The 25,599-nt window shown below is 39.2% G+C and overlaps 1 protein-coding gene across 6 annotated transcripts in view; it reads right to left on the bottom strand.

Moving 5' to 3' along the window:
* Positions 1 to 25,599, bottom strand: part of KIAA0319L (KIAA0319 like) — a 106,199-nt gene that overhangs the window by 44,012 nt on the left and 36,588 nt on the right. For all 6 annotated transcript variants that reach the window (XR_008616699.1, XM_028486404.2, XM_028486392.2 and 3 more), the window contains exon 3: positions 23,813 to 24,327. Coding sequence is in view for 5 of the 6 variants with exons in the window: in XM_028486404.2 (XP_028342205.1) it covers positions 23,813 to 24,327 (515 nt within the window). In the remaining variant the exon portion in view is untranslated. The remainder of the gene's footprint in view (positions 1 to 23,812; positions 24,328 to 25,599) is intronic.

The raw sequence follows: 25,599 nt of genomic DNA, 5'->3' as shown, positions 1-25,599 counted from the left end.
AACAAAAAACATTCATTTTTCACAGAACTAGAACAAATAATTCTAGTATTTGTACAGAAACACAAAGACCCTGGATAGCCAAAGCAGTCTTGAGAAAGAAGAACAAAGCTGGAGGTATCATTCTCCCTGACTTAAAACTATACTACAAAACTACAATAATCAAAACAATATGGTACTGGTGCAAAAACAGATACACAGATCAATGGAACAGAACAGAGAGCCCAGAAATAAGCCCATGCTTATATGATCAATTAGTCTGCAACAAAGGAGGCAAGAATATACAATGGGGAAAAGACAGCCTTTTCAATAAATGGTGCTGGGAGAACTGGACAGCTAAACACAAAAGAATGAAACTGGACTACTTAATCACACCACATATAAAATTAAACTCAAAATGGATTAAAGACTTAAATGTAATACCTGAAACCATAAAACTCCCTGAAGAAAACACAGACGGTCAGCTATCTGACCACAGTCTTTTTTTTTTTTTTAATTGGGGTATAGTTTGGTTTACAATGTTGTGTTAAGTTTCTGCTGTACAACAAAGTGAATCAGCTATATGTATGTATATGTGTGTATATATATATATATATATATATATATATATATATCTCCTCCCTCTTGGACTTCCCTCCCACCCCCCCAATCCCACTAATCTAGGTCACCACAGAGCACCGAGTTGAGCTCCCTGTGCTATACAGCAGGTTCCACTAGCTATCTATTTTACACATGGTAGTGTATATACTGACATCGGTCTTAACATAATATTAATATTGATTTTTTTGGGATATGTCTCCTCAGGCAAGGGAAACAAAAGCAAAAATAAACAAATGGGATGACATCAAACTAAAAAGCTTTTTCACAGTAAAGGAAACCATCAACAAAATGAAAAGGCAGCCTACTGAATGAAAGAAAATATTTGCAAATGATATATCTGATAAGGGGTTTAATACCCAAAATATACAAAGAACTGATACAACTCAACATAGAAAAAAAATCCAATTAAAAACTGTACAGAGGACGTGAACAGATATTTTTTCCAAAAAAGACATACAGATGGCCAACAGACACAAGAAAAGAGGCTCAACATCACTAATTATCAGAGAAATGCAAATCAAACTGCAATGAGATACCACCTCACAACTGTCAGAATGGCTATCATCAAAAAGACAACAAATAGCAGGTGTTGGTGAGGATGTGGAGAAAAGAGAATCCTTGTGCACTGTTGATGGAATTGTAAATTGGTGCAGCCACTATGAAAACCAGTATGGAGGTTCCTCAAAAAATTGAAAAATAGAACTGCCATATAATCCGCAATTTCATTTCTGTGTATTTACCCAAAGAAAATAAAAACACTAATTTGTGCCAATAAACACATGAAAGGATGCTCAACATCACTAATCATTAGAGAAATGCAGATCAAACCTACAATGAGGGGCTTCCCTGGTGGCGCAGTGGTTGAGAGTCCGCCTGCTGATGCAGGGGACACGGGTTCGTGCCCCAGTCTGGGAGGATCCCACATGCCGTGAAGCGGCTGGGCCCGTGAGCCATGGCTGCTGAGCCTGCGTGTCCGGAGCCTGTGCTCCGCAACAGGAGAGGCCACAGCAGTGAGAAGCCCGCATACCGCAAAAACAAAACAAAACAAAACAAAACTACAGTGAGATATCACCTCACACCGGTCAGAATGGCCATCATCAAAATATCTACAAACAATAAATGCTGGAGAGGGTGTGGCATCATCAAAAAATCTACAAACAATAAATGCTGGAGAGGGTGTGGAGAAAAGGGAACCCTCTTGCACTCTTGGTGGGAATGTAAATTGATACAGCCACTATGGAGAACAGTATGAAGGTTCCTTAAAAAACTAAAAATAGAATTACCATACGACACAGCAATCCCACTACTGGGCATACACCCTGAGAAAATCACAACTCAAAAAGAGTCGTGTACCACAATGTTCATTGCAGCTCTATTTACAACAGCCAGGAAATGGAAGCAACCTAAGTATCCACCGACAGATGAATGGATAAAGAAGATGTGGCACATATATACAATGGAATATTACTCAGCCATAAAAAGAAACGAAATTGAGTTATTTGTAGTGAGGTGGATGGACCTAGAGTCTGTCATACAGAGTGAAGTAAGTCAGAAAGAGAAAAACAAATACCGAATGCTAACACATACATATAGAATCTGAAAAAAAAAAAAGGTTCTGAAGAACCTAGATGCAGGACAGGAATAAAGATGCAGACATAGAGAATGGACTTGAGGACACGGGGAGGGGAAAGGGTAAGCTGGGACAAAGTGAGAGAGTGGCATGGACATATATACATTACCAAATGTAAAATAGATAGCTAGTGGGAAGCAGCTGCATAGCACAGGGAGATCAGCTCCATGCTTTGTGTCCACCTGGAGGGGTGGGATAGGGAGGGTGGGAGGGAGATGCAAGAGGGAGGAGATATGGGGTATATGTATACATATAGCTGATTCACTTTGCAACTAACACAACATTGTAAAGCAATTATATTCCAATAAAGATGTTAAAAAAAAAACCCCACTAATTTGAAAAGACATATGCACACCAATGTTCACTGCAGCATTCCTTACAATAGCCAAGTTATGAAAGCAACCTAAGTGTCCACTGATAGATGAATGAATGAATGAAGAAGTGGTATTATATATACAACGAAATATTACTCAGCCATAAAAAATGACATCTTGCCATTTGTGATAACATGGATACATCTAGAGGGTACTATACTACGTGAAATAAGTCAGACAGAGAAAGGTAAGTATCATATGACCTCATTTATATGTGGAATCTAAAAAACAAACAGATAAACAAAACAAAGACTCACAGAGAACAAACATGGTTGTCAGAGGGAAGTGGGTGAGGGGTGGGGGTGAAAAGGGTGAAAGGGATCAAGAGGTACAAACCTCCAGTTATAAAATAAATAAGCCACAGGGATGTAATATAAAGCATAAGGAATATGATCAATAGTATTGTAATAACTTTGTATGGGGACAGTCTGTCACTAGACATATCCTTTCCTAAAATATGCAAATGTCAAATCACTATGTAATATACCTGAAACTAACATAATACCGTATGTCAACTATATTTAAAAAAAAACAGTTGGTTCATGCCCCTTTGCAGTAAATTCCTGCCTCCATCCCCAGGCTCAGACAAATCAGTGGTTACTGATTTGTTTTCTGTCACCATTAGTTAGTTTGGGCTTTTTTTGTACTTCATATAAAAGGAATCATATACAAACTATTTTTGTTTCTGGCTGCTTTTACTCAACATAACATTTTTAAGATTCATATCAGTATATCAATAGTTCACTCCTTGTTATTACTGAGTAGTATACCATTATAGAGATATACCAAAATTTCTTTATCCATTCATCTACTGATGGAGATTTGTTTTCAGTTCTCAGCTCTTATAAATAAAGCTGCTATAAATGTTAGAATGCAAATGTTTCTGTAAACATATTTTAATTTATCTTGGGTAAATTCTTAGAAATATTTATTAATAATTACATATATGTTTAACTTTATAAGAATCGGTTAACTATTGTCCAAAGAAGCTGTACCATTTTGTATTTCCACAAGCAATGTATGAGAGCTCCAGCTGTGCCACAAGTTCTCCAATACTTAGTATTCTTGGTCTTGTTTCTTTTTTCTTTTTTTTGTCATTCTCATGGTATCTCGCTGAGATTTAACTTGTACTTTCCTGATGACTAATGAGGTTGAAAATTTTCTCATATGTTTATTGGCCAGACATATATTTTCTTTGAAGTTTATTCAAATCGTTTTCCTTTTTTTTTACAACTTTATTAAGATATAATTGACATAGTAAACTGAACATATTTAAAGCATACAATTTGATAAAATTTGACATATGTGTACACTTATGAAACCATCACCACAATCAAAACAATGAACATATCCATCACTCCCAAAGATTCCTCATGCTCCTTTGTAGTCACTTCTCCTCCCCACTCTCACCTCCAAACAATCACTGCTCTGTTTCTTGTCACTATAGATTAGTTTGCATTTTCTAGAATTTTATATAAGTTGAATCACACAGTACATACTTTTTTTGTTGGTCTGGCTTCTTTCACTCAGCAAAATTATTTTGCTATTAATCTGTTGCGGTGTGTACCAACAGTTCTTTCCTTACAATTGCTGAGTAACATTCTACTGAATGCTACAAGTGAATATACAAATACACAAATATATTTATACAAATAAAATATACAAATATATTTGAATATACAAATATATTTATTCATTCAGCAATGATGGACATTTGAGGTGATTCCAGCTTTTGGCTATGACAAATTGAGCTGCTATAGATACTCCTCTACAAGTCTTTGTATGAACATATCCTTTCATTTCTCTTGGTTAAATATCTATAAGTAGAATGCTTGGTCATATGGAAGATGTACCTTTAACTTTTTAAAAAACTGCCAAACAATTTTCCAAAGTTGTGCCATTATATAGTCCCACCACCAGTGTGAGCATTCCAGTTGTTCTATAACCTTGCCAGAATTTGTTATAAGTCTTTTAATTTTAGCCATTTTAATTTGCATTTTTCTAATGGTGAATGATGTTGAGCACCTTTTCATGTACTTACTGGACACTTGTATAACTTCTCTGGTAGACTATCTGTTGAAATCCTTTGTTTCATTATTAGTTTTCTAACTGAGTTACAAGAGCTCTTTGTATATTCTAGAAACAAGTCCTTTGTTAGGTATTTAATTTGGAAATACATTTTCCCAGTCTGTTGCTTGCCTTTTCATTCTTCTTAATGGTGTCTTTTACACAGCAAAAGCTTGTAATTTTGATGAGTTCCAATTTATCAGTTCTTACTTTTATGGTTCTTGATGTTAGTGACTTATTTATTTACTTATGTATTTATTGACGAGATCACAAAAATGTGTCCCTGTTTTCTTCTACAAGTTTTATGGTTTTAGCTCTTTAGGCCTACAATCCATTTTGAGCTAGTTTTTCTGTATTGTATGAGGTAAGGGTCAAGGTTCATGTTTTTCCATATCACTATCCAAACTGTTCCAGCGCCATTTATTGAAAAGATTATCCTTTCCCACTGAATTGCCTGGACATATCAACTGGCCATATTTGTGTGCGTCTTTCTCTGGAGTCTATTCTGTTTCACTGGTTTAGTCTACCTTTACAACAATGCCACTGTATTTTTCCTAGCAGGCAAGTAACTTATCTGGGTTTAATCTGTAGAGTTTGCTTCCTCTGCAATGTGCAGCAACTGATATCTCTTTGTAATTCTTGCAGCTACTTTTTCAGCCTGGTCCCCTGTAGGTTTTCTTGTGAATCTGGTGGTTGGCCAAGAATTTGGCCATAGATTATACTCACATTCAGGGCCTGTTCTGACTGAGATTATGCCCTAATTTTTCAGTCTTAGAGCCTGTCCTCTGATACCTCAAGTAAATAAGACATCAGATTTCTGCCACCTGAGTTACACATGGTTGGGTAATGAATTCAGTTAAAAAAGCAGCAAACTCACAGAGCTCACCTGGTTTAAGTTCTGTCTTTCAAAGACAGGACTCTGCCTCTCTGATCTCTGTATGCTTTTTCACCAGGCCCTCTGGAATTTCTCCATGTAGGTGTAGTTTAGAGGTTCAGCCAGGGGATTTTAGTGGGGTTTATAGTCAGGTTATGGGTTTCACCTTCTTCTGTGTTGTTGGTTTTTTTTAACTTTCAAGAGCTCCTCCCCTTATGTTTCCAGGTAATTTTTCTACCCTGAACTCTGTTCTTTGCCACCATAAGAAAGTAAAACTGAGGTTTTCCACTGCCACTTTCCTCTGCTATGGGGGTTGACGAATGTCCTCAGGCAAAAATTTTAAAAAGCTGCAAACTCACAATTCTTATCATTTCCAGTTACTGTTTTTCAAGAGTAAACTCTCCTCTAGCTTCCTTCTGCTTTTGGATACTTTCCACTTTATTTAAGTATATTTTTTACATATTTTATCATTATTATCTGTGGGAAGGTTCAAGAGACTGCTTTACTCTCCACCATTACTGGAAATTCCCCCTGTGGGATGGATTTTAAAATATTAAGAATCTAATATTTATGAAACTGAAATGTATCTTGGGCTTCAGGAAAAAAATTTAAGGTGAATCCCACGTTTCTACAAGGATATTAAAATCATTATTATGACTGGATTCCATATGTTCAAAAAGCTTTAGGAAAGACTGCATATATTAAGTAGAGACATGGAAGATATATTTTTAAAAGACCCAAATAAAGCTTCTGGAGATGAATATTACAGTGTCTAAGGTGAAAAATACACTGTAAGAGATTTAATGGCAACGTAGACAATGCAGAAGAAAACTCAAAGACATATCAACAGAAACTATTCAAAACAAAACACACAGAGAAAAAAGACTGAAAAGAAATGAACAGAACATCAGCAAATTGTAGAACAAATTCAAGGGGCCAAAATGCTTCTAATTGAGTTCTCAAAGGAAGGAAGCACAGGGACTTCCCTGGTGGCTCAGTGGTTAAGAATCTGCCTGCCAGTGCAGGGGACACTGGTTCAATCCCTGGTCCAGGAAGATCCCATATGCTGTGGAGCAACTAAGCCCATGCACCACAACTACTGAGCCTGCGCTCTAGAGCCCATGAGCCACAACTACCGAGCCCGCGTGCCACAACTACTTAAGTCCATGTGCCTAGAGCCTGTGCTCCACAAGAAGAGAAGCCACCACGTTGAGAAGCCCGTGCATTGCAACAAAGAGTAGCCCCCGCTCACCGCAACTAGATGAAGCCCACGCACAGCAACAAAGATCCAACGCAGCCAAAAATAAATTAATTTTTAAAAAAATTTTTTTAAAAAGGAAGAAAGCACAGAAAAATATTTGAAGAAATAATTTCCACATATGATAAAAACTGTAAACCCACATTTGAACCCAGATTTAAGAAGTTCAACAAGTTCCAAGTATAAGAAACATAAAACTAAAAGTAGTAATACAATCAAATTTCTTAAAACAGTGATAAAGAGAAAATCTTAACAGGAGCAAGAGAAAAAAGACACATTATACACAGAGGAACAAATGTAAAAATTACAGCAGATTTCTCAATAAACACAAGCAAGAAGAGATTGCTATAATATAATATCTTTAAAGTACTGAAAGCAAAAAAAAACAAACCAAAAAACAGAAAACAACAACAAAAAAACCCACAAAAAACCAAAATCCCTGCCAACTTAAGATTTACTTAAATACTGAAAATATTTTTCAAAGACTAAAGTGAAATACTGAATTTTCAGACATACAAAAGTTGAAAGAATTTATCACCACAAACCTACACAACTTGAAATGATAAAGGAAGTCCTTCAAGACGTAGAAAAATGATACCAGACGGAAACCTGAATCTATACAAAGTACTAAAGAGCACACTGGTAATAGTAACTAACTAGGTGTATATTTTTCTTATTTTCAAATCTCTTTAAAAGATAATTGACTGTTTAAAGCAAAAAAAGTAACAATATACTGTGGAGGCTATTACATATATAGAAGTAAAATGTATGACGACAATAGCACAAAGGCCAGGAAGAGAGAACGGAAGCATAGTGTTGTAGGGTCTTTACACTATACATGAGCTAGTAAAATATCAGTTGAAGTTAGTCCTTGATAAGCTAAAGATGTATGCTACAAACTTCACAGCAACCAGTAACATGACATAAAGAATTATAACTATGTATTAATTTCTTTGTTGTTGCTGTAAAAAATTACCACACACGATAGCAGCTTAAACCACACAAATTTATCATCTTAGAGTTCTATAAGCGAGAAACCCAACAAATACAGATCTCATTGGGCTATACCAAGTGGCTGGCAGGGATGTGCTCCTTTTTGGAGGCTTTAGGACAGAATCCATTTCCTAGCCTTTTCCAGTTTCCAGAGGCCAGGCACCCTCCTTGGCTCAAGGTCCTTTTCCTCCATCTTCAAAGCAAGTAATGTTACATTTCTCTGTGTCCTCCACACATCTTCCTCTTCTACTTTTAGAAGAAGGACCCTTGTGACTAAAATGGGCCTACTCAGAAAATATGATAATCTCCCTATTTTAGAGTCAGCTGTTTGAAAACCTTAATTCTATCTGCAACCCTAATAGCTCTTTGCCATGTAACGTGACATATTCACAGGTTCCTGGGATTAGGAAAGTGACATCCTTGGGGTGAGGGGTGGGGGGTCATTTTTTTGTTTTGTTTTGTTAATTAATTAATTTATTTATTTATTTGGCTGTGTTGGGTCTTCGTGTTGCTGCACACAGGCTTTCTCTAGTTGTGGCGAGCAGGGGCTACTCTTCGTTTTGGTGTGCGGGCTTCTCATTGCGGTAGCTTCTCTTGTTGCAGAGCATGGGCTCTAGGTGCATGGGCTTCAGTAGTTGTGGCAAGTGGGCTCAGTGGCTGTGGCTCACGGGCTCTAGAGCACAGGCTCAGTAGTTGTGGTGCATGAGCTTAGTTGCTCCGCAGCATGTGGGATCTTCCCGAACCGGGGCTTGAACCCATGTCCCCTCCATTGGCAGGCGGATTCTTAACCACTGAGCCACCAGGGAAGCCCGGGGGGTCATTTTTTAACTATCACAACTAATAAGTCAATAAAAAGAGGTAAAATGGAATGAAAAATAATTAATTCAAAGAAAAGCATAAAAATAGGGATAAATGAACAAAGAACACATGGGACAAACAGAAAACTAATACTAAGTAGGTAGATTTGAATCCCATCACATCAGTAATCATATTAAATGGTCGAAACAATCCAAGTAATTGACAGAGATTGTCAGATTGGATAAAAAGCAACAACCAGCTCTATGAAGCCTATAAGAAAGCCACCTTAAATATAAAGACACAAACAGGTTAAAGGTAAAAGGATGGGAAAAGATATATCTCGCTAATACTAACCAAAGAAAGCCTGACTGGCTACATTAATATCAGACAAAACAGATTTCAGAGCAAATAATACTACCAGAGATAAAGAGGATAAATTTTATCATGATAAAGGGGTTAGTTCATCAAGAAGACACAACAATCCTAAACATTTATACATCAAATAATAGAACTTCAAAGTACATGAAGCAAAAGCTAATCTAACACTAAGGAGAAACATATATCTACAAATACAGTGTGATATTTCATCACCTCTCTAAATAACTGATAGAAATTAATAGAAAATAAGCATATAGAAGATCTGAACAACACTAACCAATTTGATCTAATTGACATTTATATAACACTTGCCCAACAATAATAGGATACATATTCTTTTCAAGTGCACTTGGAACATTCACCAAGATAGACCATATTCTCAGCATTGAAACAGGTCCCAATAAATTTAAAAGGATTCAAGTCATACAATGTTCACTGGCTACAATGGCATTAAATTACCAATCAATAATACAACAACATCTGGAAAATCCCCCAAAACATTTGGAAACTACATAATATACTTCTAAATAATCCAAAAGTCAAAGAAGTAGTCAAAAGGGAAATTTAAAAGTATTTTGATCTGAATAAACTGTAAACACAATATCAAAATCTGTAGGATGTGGCTAAAACTATACTTAGAGGGAAATTTATAGCACTAAAATACCCATGTTAGAAAAGAAGGAAGTCTCAAATCAACCACCTCAGATTACACCTTAAGAAACTAGAAAAGAGCAAATGAAATCCAAATTAAACAGCAGAAATGAAACAATAAAAATTAGACAGAAATCAATAAAACAGAAAATAGAAAAGCAATAGAGAAAAAGAAATGAAACCAACAAAGATTGTCTTTGAGAAAACCTAGCCAGTCTGATCAGAAGGAGGGAGAGAATCCATTTCTTAGCCTTTTCCAGTTTCTACAGGCCACGTACTCTTCTTGGCTAATGGTCCCCTTCTCCATCTTCCAACCAAGCAATGTTACATCTCTCTGTGTCCTTCCATAGTTACATCTTCCTAAGATACAATAAGTAATTGTATTGCTATATACTAGCAACAAACAGAAATTGAATTTTTTAAAATATCAATTATAATAGTATCAAAAATTAAATACTTAGGGATAATTCTGACAAAAGATGCGTAAAAATCTGTACCCTGAAACACACTGCTGAGGGAAGTTAAAGATGACTTAAACAAATGGAAAGATATACTGTGTTCATGGATCAGTAGACAGACTCACTATTATTATAAGGCTATGAATTCTCCCCAGATTGATCTACAGCCTTAACATAACCCCAATCAAAATCCCAGAAAGCTTTTTAAAAAGAAATTGACAAGATGATTCTAAAATGTATATGGAAATATAAAGGACTTAGAAGAGCCAAAACAATGTTCAGATTTACATTATCTGATTTAAAGACTTATTACAAAGCTATAGTTAACAAGACAGTGTGGTACTGATGTCAATATAGACAAATAAATCAGTGGAACCAAATAGTGTCCAGAAATAGATTCATAAACATATGGTTAACTGATTTTCAATAAAAGTGACAAGCAATTCACTTGCTTGAAAATGGATGGTAAAAATATGGTGCCAGCACAATTTGATACTCATATGCCAAAAAACAAAACAAAACCCTCCCATCCACAGCTCTCTCCATGCACAAAAAAAATTCTAGACTTAAATGTAAAACTTAAAACTATAAAACCTTTAGAAAACTTAGGAGAACTCTTTCTCAGATACAATATCAAAAGCATGATCCTGCCTGCATTCTCCACCAAAAAAAAAAAAAGAGCATGATCCATAAAAAGAAAATGACACACTGGACATCATCAAAATTAATATCTGCTCCTCAAAAGACACTGCTTACAAAATGTCCACTGACAGATGAATGCATAAAGAAGATGTATACAATGGAATACTACTCAGCCATAAAAAGAACAAAATCCATGCCATTTGTAGCAACATGGATACAACTAGAGATTATCATACTTAAGTGAAGCAAGTCAGAAAGAGAAAGACAAACACCAAATGATATCACTTATATGTGGAACCTAAAATATGGCAAAAATGAACCTATCTAAAAAACAGAAACAGACTCACAGACATAGAGATCAGACTTGTGGTTGCCAAGGGGAAGGCACGGAGGGAGAGGGATGAACTGGGAGTCTGAGGTTGGCAGATGCAAACTATTACATTTAGAATGGATAAACAAGGTTCTACTGTATAGCACAGGGAGCTATATCCAGTCTCCTGGGATAAACCATAATGGAAAAGAATATTAAAAAAAGAATGTATCTATCTATCTATATCTATACATATATAGATAGATAGACAGATATGTATAACTGAGTCACTTCGCTGTATAGCAGAGATTGGCACAACACTGTAAATCAACTATATTTCAATTGAAAAATCAATTTTGAAAAAAGACACTGCTTACAGAATGAAAAGCAAGTCACAGACTGAGAGAGCATATTTCTAAATCCCTTATCTGATAAATGACTTACATGCAAAATATATATGTGTGTATATATATATATATATATATATATATATGAAAACAGCCCAATTTTTTTTAATGGGGGAAAATATAAACACTTTACCAAAAACATATGGATGGCAAATAAGCACATGAAAAGATGTTCAACATCATTAATATTTAGGCAAATGCAAATCAAATCCATAATGAGAATATGGGGATATATGTATACATATAGCTGATTCACTTTGTTATACAGCAGGAACACAAAACTGTAAAGCAATTTTACTCCAATAAAGATGTTAAAAAAAAAAAAAAAAAGATGTTAAAAAATAAATAAAATAAAATAAAATAAAATGGCACTATAGAGATACCACAAGGGAATAATGAAAGAAGCATTAAAAGTACTAAAAAGCAAAGCTTAAAAAAAAAAAAAGATACTATTACACACCTATTACAATATCTAAAATGAGAAAGACTCACCATACCAAGTGATGGTGAGAATGCAGAGCAACTGGAACTTTCATACATTACTAAATGGGAATGTAAAATGGTACAACTATTTGGGAAACAGTTTGGCAATTTCTTAAAATATTAAATATAGACCTATAATATGACCCAGCTATTCCACTCCCAGGTATCTGACCAAGAGAAATTTAAACATATGTCCATACAAAGACCACACAAATGTTAACAGCAGCTTAGAAAATCTGGAAACAACCCAAATGTCCATCAACAGGTGAACGGATAAACAAACTATGACATGTCCATACAATGGAACACTATTCAGTAATTAAAAGGACCAACTACTGACACATACTACAACAAGGATGAACATCAAGACATTATGCTAAGTGAAAGAAGCCAGACACAAAAGACTATATGTTGCATGGTTCCATTCAAATGAAAAGTCCAGAAAAGGCAAAATTTACAGAGACAGCAGATTAGAGGATACCTGGGGTTGGGGGTGGGAGTAGGAATGGCACAAGGGAAGTTTTGGGGGTTATGGAAATGTTAACTAACTGGTTGTGGTTATGATATACAACTCTATACATTTACTAAAGTCACTGAATTGTACAATTAAAAGGAATGGGTTTTATGGTATGTAAATTATACCTCAATAAAATTGTTAAAAAGAAGAGTACATAGGGCTTCCCTGGTGGCGCAGTGGTTGAGAATCTGCCTGCTAATGAAGGGGACACGGGTTCAAGCCCTGGTCTGGGAGGATCCCACGTGCCGCAGAGCGGCTAGGCCCGTGAGCCACAACTACTGAGCCTGCGCGTCTGGAGCCTGTGCTCCGCAACAAGAGAGGCCGCGATAGTGAGAGGCCCGCATACCGCGATGAAGAGTGGCCCCTGCTTGCCACAACTAGAGAAAGCCTTCACACAGAAACAAAGACCCGACACAGCAAAAATAAATAAATAACCTACCCCCAACATGTCCTAAAAAAAAAAGAACCCGCCTGCCAATGCAGGGGACACGGGTTCGAGCCCTGGTCTGGGAAGATCCCACATGCCGCAGAGCAACTAAGCCCATGCGCCACAACTACTGAGCCTGTGCTCTAGAGCTCGCGAGCCACAACTACTGAAGCCCTCACGCCCTAGAGCCTGCGCACCACAACTACTGAGCCCACGCGCTGCAACTACCGAAGCCCGCGCACCTCTAGGGCCCGCGTGCCGCAACTACTGAGCCTGCCTGCCGCAACTACTGAAGCCCACGCACCTAGAGTCCATGCTCTGCAACAGGAGACGCCACTGCAATGAGAAACCCATGCACTGCAACGAAGAGTAGCCCCCACTCGCTGCAACTAGAGAAAGCCTGCATGTGGCAATGAAGACTCAATGCAGCCAAAAACAAAACAAAACTATTACTGTCACTAACAAAAATCCTACTAGAGGAAAGACAGTATCTTTCTGCAGTAGCAAAGCCAGTGGAGCTGAATGGTACATCCCAACCCAATTCTCAGTAACATCCCAACCCATATTCTCAGAATATGGCAGGGTTTATCTTTGTAATAGTTAGTTACAAAGTTATGTCTTCTCAGAATCTCCTTGAGAAACTAAGACCACCCATGAAAGGAGAAAGGGGGAAGGATGACAGGAGTGTTAACTAAGATATGGCTGGTTTTGAGACTGTTTTTCCTGTGGCTCAAGTTCTGCCAATTAGCAAGGAGCTGTTAATAGATCCACAACAAGACCCTCTTCACTTCATAACTTAACTTACAAGGTAGTCAACAAACACATTTTCAAATTCATTTCACACAGTAAAAAAAAACAGATAATCACATCAACAAATGACAAAAACCACATGATCATCTCCATAGATACAGAAAAAGCATTTGACAAAATTCAACATCCATTCATGATAAAAACTCCTACCAAAGTGGATATAAAGGGAACATATCTCAACATAATAAAAGCCACTTATGACAAACCCACAGCCAACATAAGACTAAACAGTAAAAAGCTGAAAGCCTTCCCACTAAATTCTGGAACAGGACAAGGATGCCCACTCTCATCACTCTATTCAGATAGTATCGGAAGTCCTAGCCACAGCAATCAGACAAGAAAAAGAAATAACACATATCCAAATTGGTAGGGAAGAGGTAAAATTGTTATTATATGCAGGTGACATGATACTCTATATAGAAAACCCTGAAAACTCCACACAAAAACTATTAGAACTGATAAATGAATTCAGCAAGGTAGCAGGATACAAGATTAATATACAGAAATCTGTTGCATTTCTTTACACTAACAATGATATTATCAGAAAGAGAAAGTTTAAAAAATCCCATTTAAAATCACATGTGAAGACCAGATACTATAAAACTCTTACAGGAAAACAGGCAGAACACTCTCTGACATAAATTGCAGCAAGATCTTTTTTGATCCACCTCCTAGAGTAATGAAAATAAAAATAAAAATAAACAAATGGGGGCTTCCCTGGTGGTGCAGTGGTTGAGAGTCCGCCTGCCGATGCAGGGGACATGGGTTAGCGCCCCGGTCCAGGAAGATCCCACATGCCGCGGAGCGGCTGGGCCCGTGAGCCATGGCCGCTGAGCCTGCGCATCCCGGAACTGTGCTCTGCGACGGGAGAGGCCACAACAGTGAGAGGCCCACGTTCCGCAAAAAAAACCAAAAAACAAAAAACAAATGGGACCTAATGAAACTTAAAAGCTTTTGCATAGCAAAGGAAACCATAAACAAAGCGAAAAGACAACCCACAGAATGGGAGAAAATATTTGCAAATGAAGTGAACAACAAGGGATTAATCTCCAAAATATACAAACAGCGCATGCAGCTCAATATCAAAAAAACCAAACAACCCAATCAAAAAATGGGCAGAAGACCTAAATAGACACTTCTCCAAAGAAGACAAACAGATGGCCAACAGGCATATGAAAAGATGCTCCACATAGCTAATTATTAGAGAAATGCAAATCAAAACTACAATGAGGTATCACCTCACATCCGTCAGAATGGCCATCATCAAAAACTCTAAAATAATAAATGCTGGAGAGGGTATGCAGAAAAGGGAACCCGCCTACACTGTTGGGGGGGATGTAAATTGGTGCAGCCACTACAGAGAGCAGTATGGAGGTTCCTTAAAAAACTAAAAATAGAACTACCATATGATCCAGCAATCCCACTCCTGGGCAGATACCTGGAGAAAACCATAATTCAAAAAGATACATGCACCCCAGTGTTCACTGCAGCACTATTTACAATAGCGAGAACATGGAAGCAACCTAAACGTCCATCGATAGATGAATGGATAAAGAAGATGTGGTACATATATACAATGGAATATTACTCAGCCATAAAAAAGAACAAAATAATGCCATTTGCAGCAACATGGATGGACCTAGAGATTATCATACTGAGTGAAATAAGTCAGACACAAAAATACAAATATCATATGATGCCGCTTATATGTAGAATCTTAAAAAAAGGGTACAAATGAACTTATTTACAATACAGAAGTAGAGTCACGGATATAGAAAAGAAACTTATGGTTACCAGGGGATGGGGAGAGGGATAAACTGGGAGATTGGGATTGACATATATACAACATCTTATAATAAACTATAATGGAAAAGAATTTTAAAAAGAATGTAGATACATTTATTTATACATATATATGTATAGATATATACGTGTATACATGACCAACTCACTTTGCTGTACACCTGAAACTAACATGATAAAGCAACTGTAATTCAATTTAAAAAAAAACTCAGATAATCAGATAAAAGAGCCAGAAGATTTAGAAGATTAGAGGAGAAAGTGTGCAGGTATAGTGAGAAAAAAATAAGGAAAAAGTATTATGGTTCAGGCACTAATACTTTTGAAAAAGGAAAAGTACTATAGCAGGGATTTTTGCATACCCACACACAACAAGGAAACAGGCTGCCCAGTTTTTCTCTTGATGCAACAAGCCACTCATGTAAGATTAGAATGGCGGGGGTTGGGGGGTGTTGAGGGAGCACTTAGTGAATATATGCACACAGTACAGGAAGGGCCTAGGTCAGTGAGGGGAGAGAAACCCACAAAACTGGTCCAGGTCAGAGGGCTGGAAGGGGGTCTGGGGCTGAAAAATTTTTGGTGTCTGCTGCTCAGATAACTGAGAATGAGAATCTGGAGAAAACTAGGTCCTGAGAGATTCCAAATTTGTCAGGAAGTAATAGCCAGAAGAATAAATGAACCCTTGCCAAAAATTTCACAAGCCTAAAGGATTAAAGGGAAGATTTTAAAACAAAAACCAAAAGAAAGCAACCAAGCAAAAAACCTTAAAAAACAAACCAAACCAAAACAAAACGAAGGATGAAGGGAAATAGAACTGCTTGGGTTTCTGTCCTTGGTTATGCAAGGCTCGTCTCTGTTGCTGGCCACACCCCATGCCTCTACCTTGGGATAAGAGCTAAGTAAGTTCCAACCTTCTGTAAAGTCAGCAAAAGAGTTTTCCTTGGGGATAAAAGGCAGCAGAGAGGTGTCCAAGAGCTTGGCTCACTTATCCCTCTCAGTCATCTGTTCTACAGAAAGCCACCGGCTTGCAGGGGTTGAAATGCTGGAATATTGACTAGAAACGGGGAAATGGTGCCGGTAGGGAAAGGAGCACCTCAGTCTTTCTAAAGTCAAACCTTACGTGTGGGGATACCTAATTGGACCTTCATTCCCTGGGCTCAAAGAGAACACTCCTCCTTTCACAAAGCAGGATTGGCGGCAATTAATTGCCAGTGGCTCACCTCCTCGTACTGTAAATGTGCCAGTACCCAATTAACAAGCCTTCATGCTCCTCCCGCCAACAATTCAGAGGTTCATGATACAGAAAGGAGGACGTACTCAAACCAAGCAGTACAAGCTTCTCCTTCTCTCAGTTGAGAAAAGGGAATAAATTAATGACATTCCTTTCCACTTCTGGAATTGCTGAAGGTCCACAATACCTACTCTTGAATGCAATATATATATGTTTTCAAAAGAATGAAAAATGCTGACAACCCCATGCGTTTGCAACTCTGCAGGCATTTCAGGCAAGACAAGAGTAATTTATGATACAATTTCTTCCTCCTTTGGATGCAGACTTTCTTGACCTACCTTAGTGAAAACAGTACAAACTAAAATTTTAGTACAAACTATTGCTGCTAGTCAGTCATCCCTAATTAGAAGATCTGCAGTGCATACGTTTCTCTTACTCTCCCTAATGTATTGAGCAGAAGTTTGAACTCCAAGTCCTCTCCTAAAAGAAATGCCTAGCAATTAACTATTCTGAATGTACAAGGAGTTCCTATCACCCTTCCAGAGCTATCCATGGCCTTCAGCATGAGAATCAAGCTCCTAAGCATGGCATATAAAGTCAAATGTAACTTGTCTGGATCTGAAGACTTCACTTTGCCCCATTTTTCAGCAATGCTTGCAGTTCCCAACATGTGATGCCAAACGCCTATGTGCGACACTGCACAAAGCCCACTCCCACTCCTAGGGCTTCAAAGTTCAAGTTCAATACTCCTCCCCCCACGTCCACCCACTCTCCATGTTAGACCATAAAGCCTGAGATCCTGTTCACTAGAAGCAATTTATTGCCACTGCCTATGACTGGTGAACAACAAGAAAAAGAATTCCCCAGCCAACACAACTTCAGGATCCTCCCTCCAGCATATACCTGAATTTCGTAAGGCCTAAGTTTGAGTTTTTATCATCTTCCAGAAGACCGTCAGGCCTAAATCTACAATAGTTCTAATTTTACTGGTCCAATTTTATTGATCATAATTATCCTGTGGTGTGCTAGAGCCAGGTCATATGCCGACTATGTTCATCTCTGCCAAATCTGTGTTCAGTGACTTCATGTTGGTAGCTTGAAATTGGTCACGGTGGTAGTATTTACACCATGAAAACTGGCAAAGTCTACAACTCAGGGCTTGATTTTGTTTTCTGGGGGAAAACCCAGTTGTGAACCATTTACCACACCACACTGTTATACCTACAATGATCTATACTTCCTCTCCTTTAAAACCCAACCTCCTTTTCTTCCAAATATTCAATTCAAATGATCAGAAAGTCACCTGTATGCTCAATCATTTCATGTTTTGTTCCCTATACCTCCTGCAGGAGAGGCTACACAAATTTTCAGGATCTGGTGCAAAATGAAAATTTGGGTTTCCATGTTCAAAAATTAAGAATTTCAAGATAACGAGAGCAGAGCATTAAATCAAGAACAAGGCCTTTCTCAGTGTGGGGACTGTACAGGTCACATGCCCATAAAGTAATCCCTGACCTCCTACTCTTTTTTTTTTTTTTTTGGCCGTACCACATGGCACGTGGGATTTTAGTTCCCGGAGCAAGGGTTGAACGCAAACCCCATGCATTGGAAGCTCGGAGTCTTAACCACTGGACCACCGGGGAAGTCCCTGACCTCCTATTCTTTTTTTTTTTTTAAACATTCACGGAATATTTTTTTAAATTTATGTATTTATCTTTTATATTTATTTTTGGCTGTGTTGGGTCTTCGTTTCTATGCGAGGGCTTTCTCCAGTTGCGGCGAGCGGGGCTTTCTCCAGTTGTGGAGAGCGGGGGCCACTCTTCATCGCGGTGCGCGGACCTCGCACTGTTGCAGCTTCTCCCATTGCGGAGCACAGGCTCCAGACACGCAGGCTCAGTAGTTGTGGCTCATGGGCCTAGCCACTCCGCGGCATGTGGGATCTTCCTGGACCGGGGCACGAACCCGCGTCCCCTGCACTGGCAGGCGGATTCTTAACCACTGCGCCACCAGGGAAGCCCTGACCTCCTATTCTTAAGTGTAAGCCTGCCCTCCCCTGAGGATACTGTTTCCCATCTATCTCTACAATATGATGGCTACTTATTCTCCCACACTTTAGGATTAAAGGTAGGTTGCTATTTTATTTGCTCCCCTTCTCAATGCCTTTGCAAATCATTACTCTTCTATCTTCTTTGTAAAAACCTCTTCTTTGCTATCTTGCTGCACAATAATTCAACTCTCATCATAGCTGTCATCTCTCAACTTACTCATTACTCCTCCTACTTTACTGATGGCTTTGACATCTGGATCTCAAAATTCCTCTTCACTGCAAGTGTTGCCTCAAGAGTAAGCAGATTAAGAGGACAGACTCCAGATAGAATCAGACTGCTGGGTTCCAGTCTTGGTACTACTACCACATATAGCTATGTTGCCATGTTCCTTAACCTTTCTTTTCCTGAGTTTCCTCATTTATAAAATAAAGATGGTAATAGTAATTCACAGGATTTGTTGCATAGATTAAAAGGGTTGATTCGTGTAAAGCGTTCGAAATAGTACCTGACATAGTACTAAGTACATAGTACTTACTAATAGTAGTAAGTACTCAGTAAACATCAGCTACTACTGCTGTCATCATTATCATCATCCTTATTAAAGTCTATCTCAGTGTCTACATGGATAACTCATTCAACATGTTCTATGAGCTCCCTGTCACCAATAAATTTCTTCTCTGCTCTACCCCAGCAACTCTCTTCCATAGCTTCACCCTAGATCCTCTAATCACCGTATCTTCTCCACCTCCAGAATATTAAATTCAAATCTCACTCTCTGACGACTACCTTCTGTCCTTCCAGCACATTTACCTGTCCCCCTATATCTGCTTCCCATCATCGAAACCTCTGAATGCCAGACTCCTCTACTGAATCTCTTTCAGCCCCTCCTATTTTTGTCTCTTTTCCTTTCTTCTTATATCTCTCTTTCATCCACTCTCTTGACAACAACCTCAGTCTCAACGCCCCAATTTCCTTCTACACAAAATTGGCAAAGTTCTAATCTTGGATGAATCAAACTATCAGCCTTTTCTTGACAGGGTTGCTGAGAGCTACTGAGGAGAATCATACAACTATAATTATAAATTCATGGTCTCCACCTTCACTGACACCCAGCAATCTTTCTATTTCCTTACCTAGTTTACAGTCTCCTACCCCTCACAATGGCCATTTCAGGCCTTTACCACTCTCTCCAGACCTCTCATTTTCCTGCCTACTACCCACCTAACCCCACTCTACCTACCTCTACTTCTACTTTCAATAAATGATCTATCCCACTTCAGAAAAAACAAGAATGAGATTAGAACTACCACAGTTTCCTCCTATCAAACCTAAAAGTCCACCTTAGCTGCAACTATATCCACCCATTTCTTCCTTCCTATCACAATGAAGGAGATGTCTCTCCTCCTGCTTAAGGCTAATCTTGTGCTCTGTGCTCTGGATTCTTTTTTGTTTTTTAATAAATTTATTTATTTATTTATTTATTTTTGGCTGCATTGGGTCTTCATTGCTGCGCGCAGGTTTTTTGTGTGTGTGCGTGTGTCAGGCACTGCCTTTTTAAAAACTTTTTATTTTGCAAAGTTGCAAACATAGTACAGAGTTCCTAAATACTCTTCACCTTGTCTCTCCTAAGGTTAACATCTTACATATATATATATTTTTTAATTGATTTTTTTACAATTTATTTATTTTTTAATTATTATTTATTTTTGGCTGTGTTGGGTCTTCGCTGCTGCGCGCGGGCTCTTCTCTAGTTGCGGTGAGTGGGGGCTACTCTTCGTTGTGGTGCGCGGGCTTCTCACTGCGGTGGCTTCTCTTGTTGCAGAGCACGGGCTCTAGGCACGTGGGCTTCAGTAGTTGTGGCACACGGGCTCAGCAGTTGTGGCTCACAGGCTCTAGAGCGCAGGCTCAGTAGTTATGGCGCACGGGCTTAGTTGCTCTGCGGCATGTGGGATCTTCCCAGACCAGGGCTCGAACCCGTGTCCCCTGCATTGGCAGGCGGATTCACAACCACTGCGCCACCAGGGAAGCCCCCTTACATATATATTGAAGCCAGAAAATTAACATTCATATAGTACTGTTAACTAATCACCTTATTTGAATATTGCCTGTTTTCCACTGTCTTTTTTCTTGTCCATGACTCATCCAGCATCCAACGCTGCATTTAGTTGTATCTCCTTTGTTCCCTCCAGTCTATGACAGTTCTGTCTTTCTTTTTCATGATCTTGACATATTTTAACACTACTAGTTTTGTAGAAGGTCCTTCCATTTGGGTTTTTTTTTTAACATCTTTATTGGAGTATAATTACTTTACAATGGTGTGTTAGTTTCTGCTTTATAACAAAGTAAATCAGCTATACACATACATATATCCTCATATCTCCTCCCTCTTGTGTCTCCCTCCCACCCTCCCTATTCCACCCCTCTAGGTGGTCACAAACCACCGCGCTGATCTCCCCGTGCTATGTGGCTGCTTCTCACTATCTATTTTACATTTGGTAGTATATATAAGTCCATGCCACTCTCTCACTTCATCTCACCTTACCCTTCCCCCTCCCCGTGTCCTCAAGTTCATTCTCTACGTCTGCGTCTTTATTCCTGTTGCGCGCGGGCTTTTTCTCTAGTTGCGGTGAGAGGGGGCTACTCTTCGTTGTGGTGCAGGGGCTTCTCCTTGTGGTGGCTTCTCTTGTTGTGGAGCATGGGCTCTAGGCACGCCGGCTTCAGGAGTTGTGGCTCGCGGGCTCTAGAGCACAGGCTCAGTAACTGTGGCACTCGGGATTAGCTACTCCGCAGCACGTGGGATCTCCCGGACCAGGGATCGAACCCGTGTCCCCTGCATTGGCAGGCGGATTCTCAACCACTGCGCCTCCAGGGAAGCCCTGTGCTCTGGATTCTAACCCACCTGCCTTATAAGGCATGGTTCTCAAAGTGTGGTTCCCAGACTAGCAGCATCAGCACTCTAGGAACTTGTAACAAATGCAAATTCTCAGGCCCCACTCTAAACCTACTGAATCAGAAACTCTGGAGCTGGGGCCCAGCAAGCTGTTTTGAACGAGGCCTCCAAGTGATTCTGACACTTGTTAAAGTTTGAGAACCTCAGCTCTGAGGGAGTATTTATCATTTACCCCCTTTCCCGTATCTTCAACTGCCTTCTTTAGTGAGATGGTTCCCTTGCCTGAAGAGCCTCCTACTTGATTGCTCCACGTACATTCTTGCACTTCTCCAGTCTACTCACCACACAAAACATATCTGATCATTTCATTCCCTGCTTAAGATAAACTAATACTTTAAGAAGGCCTCAAGGCTCTGCACACCTCTGAAGCCTGTTCTTTCTCCACTAGCTCTCCTGCTCTGTCTGCCAAGCAAGACCAGTCTCTCCCAACTTCCTGATCTTCCAATTTTCTAGGGCACCTAACAAACTTTGAAATTGTTATTCCTTCTGCCTGAATTACTCTTTGCCTGTTTCTTTTCCAAATTCCTACTTCTACTTTAAGTCTCAGCTTAAGCTTTCCTTACTTAGGGTGGCCCTCAGTCTCGATTAGGTCTCTGTTAGATGCTCTTATAGCACTCCACTTACCCTCTCATAATGTGCATCAAGCTTATAATTATTTAATTATCATAAATGTCATGTCTACTTTCCTTGTCAGAGTGTAAGCTCCATTAGCGCAGGAATCATGATCTTATTTGCTATAATATTCCTAGTGCCTTGCTTTTAGTACAGGACCTTGCAGATAGTAAATGTGTAACCAAGCCTTTGCATACACTGGATCTCCCTCCAGAATGTTATTACCTTTAAACCCCTAGTGAAATCCTACACGTGCTTCAAGAAATAAGCATGTCAGTGAAGTCTTCCCTGTACATACACATCACATGCCTGCTCAGGAGGATCACTTCTTCTTTTGTGTTCCTACTGTTCCTAAATCAACTAATGCAATAATTATACACTATCATAAATACCCATCTTCATGCCTGCGTCTCCACTAGACTGTAAACTCCCTGAGGGCACAGATCATGTCTTGTTTACCTTTATATCTCTAGCGCTCAGAAAAGTACCTGACATTTATAATAAATGTCCATAAATGTTTATGGGCATGTTGAACCTAACACTGTATCTCTAATATTGCACTGAAAGGTTTTTTCTTAATGTTAAATCTGGGTTCCAATTCTAACTTTGTTATTCATTAGCTGTATGATCAAATTGTTTAACCTCTTTGGGCCTCAGTTTCCTCACTAGTAAAACGGGGCTAATAATACATACTTGGAAATATTGCTATGAAAATTAAACAAAATGACATAATATAATGATTAGCACACACAGTGCCTAGCATGTAGTAGCCTCCCTACTATGGCTTCAACTTGATAGAGACCACTAGGACAAAACAAATACAAAAATAAGTCACAGCAATCAAGGGAGAATGAGCACAGAGTGAGTCATTCCTTTTAATCATTTGCCCAGGAAGATCAACAATGAAGAAACATAACAAGCAGGATAAACTCTACCGGTGGTATCTCCCTTGGCATACAAAGCTTGGTAAGAATTCACCCGAGACCTCTGGGCTAATGGCCACATCCAGCTTCCCAGCCCAGCAGGTCAGGTCTTAATCTGCAATACCAGGCATGGTTACTTCAGAGTGGAATAGAAACTACCTCATAAGAAATGTGTTTACAGGAGGGAGACGGGGGAGGAGGAGGAGAACTTGACTGCAACCACATCAATCAAGTGTTTTGCAATCTGGCAGAAAACACTGCAGAATTATTGGTGGAGACTGACACCCACACAACTGCACTTACCTGTAGCCAAGAACCAGCTTAGACTAGATAATGAGCAGCTTTCTGCTTTTACCAAAACAATGGTCAGACTTGCACGGAAAGAACATCTCTAAGGTCAAATTACCTTGAACATCTGGGCAGCAGCACCTACTAAGATGACACCAAGCAGCTTTATACATACACTCCTCAGCCTATGAACACTGGCCCACAAGCACCAGCTTCATAACTCATGTATGCCAAATGTAAAAGCAGATTAAACAGTTTCTTTGCTCCTTATTCATAATATGCTTACCTCTGCAGAGCTAGTGGTATTCAGATCACCTTGCTCATTCATTTTAGAAGGCTGCGTCACTGTAGCTACTTTTTCACTGGGACTCTCTCTCTTCCGAAGCTTCCTGATGAAGCTCTGCTGGTCACTGGAAGATAAAGTAGGTCTGAGTGGAGTTCTGGGTGGGCTCTGCCTCCTCCAAGATACCCTGCTCCAACCTAGCCCCAGAATATGTGGTACATCATCTTCAGGTAGAACGTCCAAGTCATCTGCAATTTGGAATTTTTTTAAAAACACCAGCATAGAATTGGAAGAGTCTGTCCTAAAAGCCTGGCAGCTCTGGGGCCTGCTGCAGTCTGCCTGAATGCACATCCCTTCTAACCACCAAAAGGCATGGCAGGCAGAGCCCTGGCAGCAGGCAGCCCAACATGTCTGGAGAGAGGGGGTTCCTTCAAGAAGCCGGAGGTGATTTACTCCCCCAGATCTCAGGCCAACTCCAAATTGTGTCTTCGTCTGCTGGCACCTGCTCTCCTTGGCATCTAAAAACAAAGAATGAAAACATTTAAAAATGAAATAAAAACAGAGACTACAGCTCTGTAAAGAGTCCTGAATACCAACATTTGAGGCTGTTTTGAAGATTGGTTTTTAAGAGGGTGGGAAAGCTGTCTAGTAAGTGGAATAAAAGACACAAAAGAGAGTTTTTTGGCTCAGGATATTTTAGCTTGTAGAAGTACTGCTCCACATTCATCACTGGCTCCCCTCCTCAATGAGTCCCTTGCATGTAGACCTTTTAAACAGAACTCCAGTTCATGAAACAAAAAAAAACAAAAGAGCTCTTCTGATGGAAGTGTACTGAAGGATGGGGGCAGAGTCCCACCACTTGACCTCACATTCACCTCCAAGGCATTTCTCAGGGACAGTATGAAGATTATGGGACCAGAAGAGCAGCCAGCTGAAGAAGATGGAGTACTCTGCCCACTGAACTGGTAGCAACACAAATTGAGTACTCTTGACCTATTGCAGGATTCAGGTTCATCCATTCTCTAATCAATGGTTTGCCAAAGTCAGGTGGTTTTGCATATCACAGCATCAGCCAGAGCAGTAGTCAGTCAAGCTTACCAAAAATTTTAATCATGAGAGGTATTCTGCTAGAATGAACTTCTAAGTTCTAAGCCGTGTCATAATAAGAAATATTGGAGGCTAACACAACATTGTAAAGCAACCATACTCCAATAAAAATTAATTTTAAAAAAGAGAAAAAGAAATAAAGGAATAGAAGCACAGCAATGACCTACTGTGGTTAACCTAGATAACATGGTCCAAAATTCCGGCTAATGTCCCTTACAGATAAACTTTTGAGCCACTGAATGTTTTCAGGCATGGTACTGATTTTCCTGAAATATCACCTCATTTCTGTTTTCTTAGATGAAATAAAGTCAAAGCATGTTCTGAATTAAAGTTCTTATACAGAGTTCATTTTAAGGTCTTAGTTATATAGGTGTCTGTAACCAACTATGGTCAGGGTTATACAAGGCCAGAACCAGGATGAGGCAAGAGAGATGCCTCAGGCACACTCTTAGAGTGCTCACTCTTAGAGTCATGTAAGCGCAGGGCTGGCCTACCCCAACCTTTTAAAAAAAAATATATATATATATATATATATGTTTATTTATTTATTTATTTGGTTGCGTAGGGTCTTAGTTGCAGCATGCGAACTCTTAGTTGCTGCATGTGGGATCTAGTTCCCTGACCAGGGATCGAACCTCGGCCCGCATTGGGAGTGCAGAGTCTTAGCCACTGGACCACCAGGG

This window comes from Physeter macrocephalus, chromosome 3 (assembly GCF_002837175.3).
Source record: "Physeter macrocephalus isolate SW-GA chromosome 3, ASM283717v5, whole genome shotgun sequence".
Lineage (NCBI taxonomy): Eukaryota > Metazoa > Chordata > Mammalia > Artiodactyla > Physeteridae > Physeter > Physeter macrocephalus.
This window is presented reverse-complemented; position numbering and strand designations above follow the sequence as displayed.